We start from the raw sequence: 11,302 nt of genomic DNA on the forward strand, positions 1-11,302 counted from the left end.
TTGTGATTTTCTGTCTGATTTAACTTAATCAACAAATTATGAACAACCTGCTGTATTCTTGCAGAATCCAGTAAATATCATTGAGCCACAGTTTTACTAATCATTATGACACCATGCAGAGCCCTTCAGGACAGAGGATGTCGTATGTGTACAGATTGTAAAGCCCTCTTAGGCAAATTTGGGCTATAAAAAATAAATTAAATTGTATTGAATTGAAGCGCATGGATTGGATTCTTGCATATTTTAGCAAACATCACTCAATGTCACTATGGAACTAATTATATTGTATTATTTTTTATGAATATTGTCAAGGAAATGACAATATTGAAATGGACATTGTGGGTACACTCTCTTTGCATATGGTCTCTTTGACTACCCAAAGTCAATGACACCTTACCAATGAGCTGTGATCATTACACTGAATTTGAATCATGCCTTTGTAGTGTTTAGTGGTCCTCACCTTGTACACGTCATTCACACATTGTGTCAGCTCCCATTCCTCCACAGCAGCTTGGAAATGACCGTCGTCTGGAAAACACACATACGCACCAGTGTTCAGCCCCGTTGGTGTCTGACTTATCATCCAACTTGACCCCAAAGTCCAGTTAATTTGATTGGAGTGAACACGGTGTACAGCACAAGGGATTGGATTGCATCAGGTGTGAAAACCAGCTGTTCCAAAACAAGAAACGGGACCGCTATCTGGAATATGTTTTCATGACTAAGCTTCTGTCTCATTTAGGCATGGCCACAAAAAGGATCTCTCTGGTCTAACGAATAAATGAAATGCTTGCTTGAAGTTTGTACAGACAAAAACATCCAAGCACAACTGCATAATACACACTAGATGTGGTGCTCAAGACTAATTTCTGTGCTTCATCAACATCTCCACCCTCCGATAAAGAGAACATGACACTTTGCAGGAAATGTGTGTGAATCTTGTTGTGAAAGGAGTTTAAAATGCATGCAATGTTGAGGGGATAGTCCTGAAGCCTAAAACATAAGCATAGCCGTAGCCAGCTATGAGGTCACAGAGGTGCTGATCTTGATAATGATTTCCTAAAGTCATATCTGTGGTGGAGTATTAATAACTAATATTATTAACCAAACACTGGAAGATGAAGGGCAACTGTAATCTCTGGAACCAAACGCAACTCCTTTCTGTTTTTACTAATACTAGCTCGACTTTGAATGTGACATCCAACACACATGCATATGATTGCCATGTTACTGACTGGAAGCGGTGGTGCAGCGGTGGAGAGGTTGAAGTAGAGGAGTGAGCAAGTACTGCTGGGCAAAGCTGGGCTTCTCCTGCACCATGAAGAGCACTGCCCTGGTGGCCACACGTTGATGCTGCTGGGCTGTCAGCTGGTCCTTAAAGTGCAGGAGGTCAAGGATCTAAACAACAACAAATACAACTTAAATGAGCTAACTCTTATGAAGTCCAAACACGCACTCATCGGGGTCTACAGAAGTACAACAGGTAAAGAGGAACCAGAAAGTGTGTCTGTAAACAGTGATGGATATCTACAATAGACAACTGTCTTTGTTCATCAGGTATTCTGTGCTCGCCCGCATGAAAGCGGCCGTTTGGCATCATTTGACCCTTATAGTGCACTAAATTAACCGATATCATCATAACCGCTTTATGTGATTGTCTGTCTGCTACCACAGTCTATTATGTATAGGTCACGATGTATTTCATTTTGTCACAAAATTTCACCAATAAAGGAAGGGAAAAAGGGAAGAAAGCAGGATGATATTTTGTGCCCAAGAGGAAGTTTTGTTGAAAACATTTCCTGATAGAAAGATAGAAGTATTCTTTTTCCATAATTCACATTGTTTTGACAAAATGATGATCTTGAGAAGACTTGTCCATGTCAGCGATTGGTCACATCCAGTAGACACCTCCCCTTTTATGTGAACTTGGCATAGCCCGATTGAGGAACCCTGGGTAGTTTTATTTAGTTGATAACCACCGCTGTGTGACTGCTTAGTTGTTAGTGTTAGTTAAGCCTGACAGCATAAAGATACCCTGTGTGATTGGAACTCTCTGGCTTCTGCTTTCTTCAGGGCATGTTGACATACCGAGTTAAGTGTGCATTCCAGAGTGTGTATGTGTGTGCAAGCGTTGAACTGACCTGGTGACACACTTGTCTGTAGTAGGTGTCCGCTGAGGCAGACTGTTGAGGGCAGGTCACCAGGATCTTGGCCACACAGTCACATTTCCTCCAGTCTGACTCGCCCCCTAGAGGACAGACACAGGGTCACTTAGATTTGGATTCATCAAGTAGAAGTTCCTCTTATCATTAACTCCCCACCCACTCACCTGTTCCTCCCTCCAAGATGGCTCTGACTACAGCCTGGACGCCGTTAGGCTGCATCAGGCGCTCAGACAGCAGTTGACCACAAAGACGCTTTAGCCAGGTGGGAGCTGATCCCAGAGCTGCCCTGCTGCTGGAAGCACCGGAGCTTCCCACTGCACCAGACTAGAAGGAGGGACCGTACTTAACAAATCAAAGCCTCTCAGACCTGTGAGCCTCACAAACACCTAAACTGGGAAATCTGAAAATAAAAATGTCCCTTTTATTCTGGTTCATGTAAATTAGGAAACATGTTTGTTTAATGTGATAAACAAACACGAAGGCTTACCAAAATCAAATAATAAAAACTCAATATGAGATGAACCTTGAGTTTCTGAAGACTATTAGTGCTATTTAGCAATGCAAATGTTCAATACACACTTATGCCAAAGTTGACCAGCTCCATCTCTTAGCCAAAGCCCCCCATGATCAATCCCGGACTGTGCGTAAAATGTTCGAAAGGTTACTTTTGTTTGTTTGCAAGAAAACTCCATGGGGCAACTTAAATAACAGATCACCAGAAAAAAATCCAATGAAATTAAATGTCACATCTTATAGTGGTTTGATGAAATGATTTAAAAACTCAAAACTGCTGTACCCTTTTGAAATTCAACTTTTTTTGCTCACAATATAATCATTTAAAATATTCATCAATCAACCTCACCCCCCACACACACCAAACATAGACATGCACACCTGTTTGGGTCCACCTTGGAGGATCAGCAGCTCCTTGATAATCATTGGCTGGTAGACCTTTCCTAGGAGGCTTTTGAGGGCTTCCTTGCAAGTTTGACGTTCCTCAGCACTGAGCTCCTGCACCTAAAAAGTTTTCAAGAAAGACAAAAAAATAAAATAAAAAAAAAGAAACAAAAATAGTTGCCTTTTATTTGTCTCAATAAAACCTTGTCATAAAACCTTGTCATATCCTGACACGTTACCCTCACCTCCTCTGTGCCGCGTCCCTCTGTGCCGCGTGGCTGGTAGCCAAGCTGGCACAATGCCGCCAACACATCCCCCAGATGCCGTGTGAACACCAATGTGGCGAGAGATGACAGCTCTGCCAACTGCAATAGAACGTTCGTGGTGGTCAAAAGGCAGCGTCCAGCTCCTTGCACTGCCCCGCCGCAAACAAGTTTGTCCACCATGGCTCCAAACGATGACCTGCGACACAATGACACACCCACTCCAGCGGCCAAGTATGGGCAGAGCCCCAGAGAAACCACAAACTGAAGTGCCGCTCCGAGGGTCTGCTGCTGGGAGACACTGAGGACATCAGGAGGTAGAGGTGGCGCCATCTCAGGGGTGCGTTGTCTAGCTGCAGACAGCGTGGGGATCTGCTGGAAAAGTTCCAGTTCAGCTGACAGGTGTCGCACTAAGGTTAGGAGCAGTAGGAGACACTCCTGGACAAAACCCCATGTGGTGTCTTCTGTGTCGCTGGCAAACCAGTCTGCTGCCGCCATCACCTCCTCCCTCAGCCTCCTCACCTCCTCAAAGCTGGTCTCACTCTGAAGCCGCTCACTGAGAAGGGCTCTGTTGGCCCGTAGCACTGCCAGGAGAGCCTCTTGGTGTGACAAATGAGCATCACGCACAGATGCTTCTAGAGACAACACAGAGCATTGCGGGTTGTGTGTGACTAATTCTGTACAAGATTGTTGATTGTATGTTGACGGTTTTCCAGTGTCACACTGTATGTTCAGTGTAACTGTCACCTAACAACATCGCACGCACCATCAGCGAAAATGTTACAGACAAATTGCAGTAACAAATAATTAACATTAGTGATGCAACGGATCATAAAACTGACAGTTCGAATCACACATCGGATCGGTTCAAAAGACAAAAAGGGAGCAAATATAACTTTTAGATCCCTGATCCCTTTTCTTTGCCGCCAATACTAATTGCCGATCCATATTGGCAGAAACAGATCCCCTTGTTGTTGATTACAGCAGCTGGTCTACAAGAAACCAGACTTTGTTTTTGTCGCCGTCCCAAAAATAATTTCCACTGCTCTGAAGTCAGTAAACCATAGAAAATCTAAATGTTATCATTTCATTTGTCTTAGTAATGTATAGTGTTGTTATTTTTCATAAAAGCTCAAAATTCAAATGATAAGGAAATGAAAGGTTGTATTTTTATGTATTAAAACAAATCTTGTCATAGCTGCTTAGAGCTAGTGTACTCGGCTCATAGTTCCTCTCTAATATCGATTTATGTTGTTGTGAATACATCTCCTTAAAACAACTGGATTTATTAAATCTTCTAACCAACACTACATACTTTACGAGATTCAATTTGAACACATCAGGAAAACGTTATAAATGTCCTTTGCTCAATACTCAGTCACCTAACAGAGCCTGAACGCATCATAATGTAACTGAACTTATGTTGTCCAACGTAACTGAACTTATGTTGTCCTGTCAATTTAAAAACGGTTGGTTTTATACAATGCAACCTTATCAGAGATCAGCTTAGAAAAGCATAAATGACGTCCTGGAGATACGAGTGTCATTAGACACTCGTGGTCAATTCAGCCGACACTGAAATTTTAGGGCACCTAGCGTTATATACTAACACTTATAGTAAACACATTCAAACGGCCCAGATCGGGGGCAGCGATGGACTTTGTGAAGTTAGCGGAGGGATCGACGTGAGACAAGTTTAGGTTTTCAAAATAAGATGTCAACAAAGCCTATGTACAAATGTATGTAAATAAGATTAATTGAGTTATAGTCACATTAAGAATGAAACCAGTTACCTGCATCTCGTGACTTACAGGGAAATGCAACTAAAGTGTGTTTGAAATGTCTTTATTCTTTGAATCAAAAGGGGGGTCTGTAAAGATAACTGAATGGATACAATCTGACAGTTTTACTGTACAAGTTAAGAGATATTTCAAAGTAAAAGACCTACATTTGTACCGAGAAATATCAAATAACTGATTATTTGAGGTGCTATAAAAAGTATTTTCTCAATAATTCCAGACAATAGCTGTGTCCCAACCGCGAAGGCTGCAGCCTTGTTGCGGCCGCTGTGATGCAATCGGTCTACAAATACACCCTCCGAAGGATGCAGCCGCTGGATTGGGACACAGCTAATGACTATTGCAGATGTGTTCAAGTCATCCCTGACTACGTCCTTCGTGAAAAGCAAACATTTTTTACTGTACCTGTAAAGAGATTTTTCAAAGTAAATGTCCTATATTTGTATCCAAAACAAGTAATTTCTGAGTATTTGAAGTGCAATAAAAAGTATTTTCTCAATAACTCCTGATGCATTTCTTTAAAGGACAGCTCTGTCTCCACCCATACTGAAAACCAACTTTTTTTTACTGTACCATTGAAGAGATTTTCCAGAGTAAAAGTCCTACATTTCTACCTTCAAAATGATCATTTAGGAATGTTATACATTTATAGACATGCTATAAAAATACTTTTCTCAATAATTCCAAACAGTGACTAAAGCACATGTGTTCAGGAGATCTGACTACACCCTCACTTAAAATCAAACATTTTTACTGTACAAATTGAGAGACTTTTCAAAGTAAATGTCCCACTTTTGTCCAGAGAAACAGGTCAATTCTGAATATTTTTAGGTGCTATAAAAAGTTTTTTCTCAATAATTCCAGACAATGACTGATATTTTTCATTTCCGGACATCTTTGACTCCACCCATACTGGAGTGGAGTCAAAGTCCTGAACACAAATGCATCAGTCATTTTCTGGTATAATTGAGACAACTCTCGTTAAAGCGCATGACATATTCAGTTATTAGATATTTCTCGGTACGCATGTAGGACTTTTACTTTGAAACATCTCTTAATTGGTACAGCAGAAATGTTTGATTTTTACTTGGAGCGGATTCAGAGGTTTCCTGAACACATATCAGTTATTGTCCGGAATTATTGAGGAAAATATTTCTATAGCACCTTAAAAATGAAAGAAATTACCTATTTGAAAGGTACAAATGTAGGAGTTATTACTTTGTTAAATATAAAATACAATTGGTACAGTAAAAATGTTGATCAGTCACGAGATGCAGGTAACTGGTTTCATTCTTAATGCGACTATAATTCAATTAATCTTATTTCTACATATTTTTTTTTACATACGCTTTGTTGACATCTCATTTTGAAAACCGGACGTTGTCTTACGTTGGCCTTTCCGCCAACTTCACAAAGTCCATCGCTCGCTCCCGACCTGGACAGTTTGAATGCGTTTACCATGAGTGTTTGTATATAGGTGCACTAAAATGTCAGTGTCGGTTGACTTGACGGAGATACGAGTGTCTAATGACTACGTTATACTTTCATTACCATGCTATACTTGGGCCTATCATTATGTATCTCATAAGTGGTTGGTTAAACGTAATAGTTTACGTTACAGTTAACGTTACTGTTACCTTCGTTACCTTCTCGGGCTGTCATACTAAGTTATTCACTTACCCCCAAGAGGTTTCGTCAGAATATTTATCGCTGAGAGGATTTCTGGAGTAACCCGAGTCATCCCGCTATCACAGGTACAACTGACGTTACAGGAACATACAAGTCTGTGTATGGCTTACAGCACTCTTGCCATCGATATAATACGCGGCTATCGGCTGCTACAAACCATGGACATGTGATAACAACATTTCGAAATGGCGCTGAAGTTATACGTCATCACGCATCGTCCCATACATTTGAGGTCAGGCGTGCGCCCCAATTGGACTCCCTGGAAGTCTGCAGAAAGTCCGCCTGAGGCCCCTAGTAGACTGGATGAATTATGGAAATTGGCATAACAAGTGGATGGTAACAGTATTATTGCTATAATGTAAGCCCAATGTTTAAAATAATACGTTTCTTTTTCTTACTGCTGTGTAAAATGGCTGCCGTGATATTTTGTTGATAATAAAAAAAATCTATATTAAATCCTAAAGTTACATTTATGGCAGGCTTTTACAGTTCTGCTTTTAATAAAGTTATAGTGAAATATTGTTATTTTTCTAAATTTCATTTTAAGTCACACTTGACTTTACAGTCAAATCCCTAATAAAATATATTTGTGCAGAGTTGCATAAACCAGTTTTACTGTTTTTTCCCCCCAGGTACTAGGGAAATAATTTAGGGATTCATGTTTATACAAGAGAGCTGCACAGTACAAATGTAGCCATAATCTTCCAGAAATTCATACAAAGAAACACATATGGAGGAACATTCTGTCATACAGGCACCATGCTAAATAAAATAAATTTACAAATCCACCTTAGAACAGGGATTCTCAACTTTGAGTAACTTAAAACCTACTGGAGCCTTAAATTACTCAATAAATTGGGCTGTAATTTTCACTTTCGTCTTCTGTAATGACCAAAATAAATATTCTGCTTCATCACTGACTGCCATTATGAATCTAAAATATTTACTAATCAGCATTCAACATTATAATCTGGTATGGAGTAAAATTGGTTTTTACCAGAGAGGACTTTAGAAGACACCTTTGGTTGGAGCTTTAGCAGGACCACTTTGCTTGGAAGTTATGCAGATGCATCTGGGTACTGGCATGCCCTGGGAAGGCTCTCCTGGGTAGTAGAGGGTTTGGCCAAATACTGCTTTTCCTTGCTCGTAGCTTGAACCAGAGCTAAAAGAGTAGACTGGCTCCAGATCAGACATGTCACTGAAGACTGGCTCAGGTATTTTGTCAATGGCATTGTAGCCATCAGCCATCCAGAGCTCAGGCTGTCACCTACATCAGCACTACCCAAGCTAGCATCTGGAGCACTGCTGTCATACCCTTCATCAACAACCCCATATGCACTGAACTCAGGACTGTTGTAGGGTCTATCTCTAAAACTAGTCTAACTACTGTCAAACACATTACCTGCAGCCGTGTTGGTGCTGGCGCAGGCTTAAAACTCACCTCTTCAAGAAGCACTACCCTGAGCCTTCCTCGTAGCACTTATTGCATTCGTATTAGTTGTTGCACTTACTGTATTCGTATCAGTTCGCTGCACTTATTGAATTCGTATTCGTTTACTGCACTTATCCTATTCGTAGTAGTTTGTAGCACTTATTATATTCGTATTAGTTTGTTGCACTTATTGTCTTCGTAGTAATTTGCCTCTGCACTATACTTTTGCTCTGGTTTATGCTTTAAGATGCTTGTTTAAGAAAGGAGATGCACTTATGACTTCTGGTGACTAGTAGTTCTCTTGAATACCTATGTTGAATACACTTCCTGTAAGTCGCTTTGGATAAAAGCGTCTGCTAAATGACTGTAATGTAATGTAATGTAATGCTGCTGCTGTAAACATCTGGAAAGCTGCTGTAACTGCCAGGTCTAGCACTGGAAATGCCATCTTGAGGAGCATGAAGTCCAGTAGCTTTGTTTGAGCTTGGGTAGGGTCGACTTGGTAGAGGGGAGCTGCTTCCAGGGTCCGAACTCACACCCAGTCCACTGAACCAATTCTCAGAAGAAATTGGCTGCCGCACAAAGCTTGCATCAGCACTGTTTGCACCATATTCTGGGGCAAGACAAAGCATTTACTTTAGTAATGCGTTTTCATGTCAGGCTATTCAGCAGTTTAGAGGAAATCAAAGCCTTCCAATAGTCATTCCATTATCCAGTGTAGTCTTACCTTTCCCCATAGGGAAACATGTAATGCTCCCAATTAGCAGACAGGAAATCCATAACACCCTACAAAGAACAGACATGATTTTATTCATAAGTTTTATTTATCCATTTAATATTTTACAATAATTTACTTGCCTCATTCTAGCACAACTAAGTGGATAAATTGAAGACCGGAGTTAAGGATTTGCAACCGCCCCAAGACTGCACCCTCAATGGATGAGAATAAAGTTTAAATTTAAAGATTGAAGTTACACCAATAATGAGAGAAAACATTATAGCCCATAATAAAACCCATCTCATACCTGCTAACAGCTGTGCAGATTTCAACAGAAGCCTCTACGTAGTGTTACCCTATAAGCGCTCCATTTAAATGTTTCTAGATGCTGTGGGATCTGATTACAAACACTGGACTAAAGTTGGCATCTATCTCTGCTAGAGGGTGAAAAGGAATGTTACAAAATTGGTGCTTTAATACGCATTGAACAAAATATATATTTTGAGAAAAGGTGCCTGTTTACACGGTGGTGGTCTCTGCTCTTCTGCCTGGCTCTTCACCCTCTGTATTACTCTGTGTTTTTTGCTTGTTTTAAATTATAAGGCTGCCAATACTCTTTATTAGTCTTCCATCCATCCATCTTCCGTAACCGCTTATCCAGTTAAGGGTCGCGGGGTGCTGGAGCCGATCCCAGCTGTCAATGGGCGAAGGCAGGGTACACCCTGGACAGGTCGCCAGTCTGTCACAGGGCAGACATATATAGACAGACAACCGCTCACATCCACACCTATGGGCAATTTTCAGAGTCATCAATTAACCTAACCTGCATGTCTTTTGACTGTGGGAGGAAGCCGGAGAACCCGGAGAGAACCCACGCTGACACGGGGAGAACATGCAAACTCCACACAGACGGTTGTCTAGCCCGGGAATTGAACCCGGGACCCTCTTGCTGTGAGGCGACAGTGCTAACCACTACACCACCGACACACCACCGTGCACCGTGCAGGATTTGTTATTGTCAACAAATCCTGTGATAAGACCGGTACCAACAATGAATTGATCCTACTGACAGGTACTGTCAGTGCAGCCAAAGCTCCATTAAAAACATATCAATGAGCCGAACTGTTGCACTGGGTGACATGTTCCTTCATGACTGTGAACACACATACTGTATTTCATTTTGACTCAATGCTACATACACAGTCTTACTGCAGGATATATACTCACTTAAGCACTAAATCTGCAGCTAAACATAATCCCCCAGAGATGCACTCATTCTTCCTGAAACCTTTGCTAAAGAACAGTGATTTCTAAGCCTTTTTATGAAATATGAAATCATATAATAACTTGGTTGCAGGCTAATTTCTTAGATCACTGGTTGAAGTTTGCTGACTGACTGACTGGTATGTTAGCTGATATAAGTCAATGGTGGACTAACTGAATGACTGGTTCTTGGTTGGCTGGTTGGTGGGCTGAAAGAGTGATCTTTTTTTTTTAAGCTGGCTGAATGGCTAATTGGCTTGCTGGCTGGTTAGTTGGCTGACATAATGACTGACTGGTTTGTTGGTTCACTTGGTGAACAATGTTACATTACATTACATTACAGTCATTTAGCAGACGCTTTTATCCAAAGCGACTTACAGGAAGTGTATTCAACATAGGTATTCAAGAGAACTACTAGTCACCAGAAGTCATAAGTGCATCTCCTTTCTTAAACAAGCATCTTAAAGCATAAACCAGAGCAAAAGTATAGTGCAGAAGCAAATTACTACGAAAACAATAATTGCAACAGACTAATACGAATACAATAAGTGCTACAAACTACTACGAATAGGATAAGTGCAGTAAACGAATACGAATACAATAAGTGCAGCGAACTGATACGAATACAATAAGTGCAACAACTAATACGAATGCAATAAGTGCTACGAGGAAGGCTCAGGGTAGTACTTCTTGAAGAGGTGAGTTTTCAGCCTGCGCCGAAAGATGGGTAGCGACTCTGCTGTCCTGACGTCAGTGGGGAGTTCATTCCACCACTGTGGGGCCAGGACAGAAAAAAGCTGTGACCGGGTGGATCGGCCGCAGGGACCTCTGAGCGACGGGGCAACCAATCGCCCCGAGGCAGCAGAGCGAAGTGGTCGGGCGGGGGTGTAGGGCTTGACCAAGGCCTGGGGATAGGAAGGAGCTGTTCCTTTCACTGCCCTGTAGGCTAGCACCAGAGTCTTAAACTGGATGCGAGCTCTTACAGGGAGCCAGTGTAGAGAACGGAGAAGGGAAGTTGTGTGGGAGAACTTCGGGCGATTGAACAATGTCAAAGTTTAATTGGCTGACTGGCTGGT

General features: G+C 41.4%; 1 protein-coding gene across 4 annotated transcripts in view; it reads right to left on the bottom strand.

Annotated features, from left to right (window-relative positions):
- tango6 (transport and golgi organization 6 homolog (Drosophila)) overlaps positions 1 to 6,994 on the bottom strand; it is a 31,637-nt gene extending 24,643 nt beyond the window's left edge. Inside the window, exons 1-8 of one of the 4 annotated variants that reach the window (XM_054620620.1) lie at positions 6,805 to 6,994; positions 3,848 to 3,960; positions 3,308 to 3,697; positions 3,060 to 3,182; positions 2,330 to 2,489; positions 2,142 to 2,248; positions 1,236 to 1,398; positions 461 to 528 (exon numbers count right to left, since the gene is read on the bottom strand). In XM_054620620.1, the coding sequence (XP_054476595.1) occupies positions 461 to 528; positions 1,236 to 1,398; positions 2,142 to 2,248; positions 2,330 to 2,489; positions 3,060 to 3,182; positions 3,308 to 3,697; positions 3,848 to 3,960; positions 6,805 to 6,865 (1,185 nt within the window). In that variant the 5' untranslated portion in view covers positions 6,866 to 6,994. Of the gene's footprint in view, positions 1 to 460; positions 529 to 1,235; positions 1,399 to 2,141; positions 2,249 to 2,329; positions 2,490 to 3,059; positions 3,183 to 3,307; positions 3,961 to 6,804 lie in introns of all 4 variants that reach the window. The other 3 variants (XM_054620619.1, XM_054620618.1, XM_054620617.1) reach the window with 3 other exon arrangements.
- Positions 6,995 to 11,302: the final 4,308 nt, after the last annotated feature.

This window comes from Anoplopoma fimbria, chromosome 19 (assembly GCF_027596085.1).
Source record: "Anoplopoma fimbria isolate UVic2021 breed Golden Eagle Sablefish chromosome 19, Afim_UVic_2022, whole genome shotgun sequence".
Lineage (NCBI taxonomy): Eukaryota > Metazoa > Chordata > Actinopteri > Perciformes > Anoplopomatidae > Anoplopoma > Anoplopoma fimbria.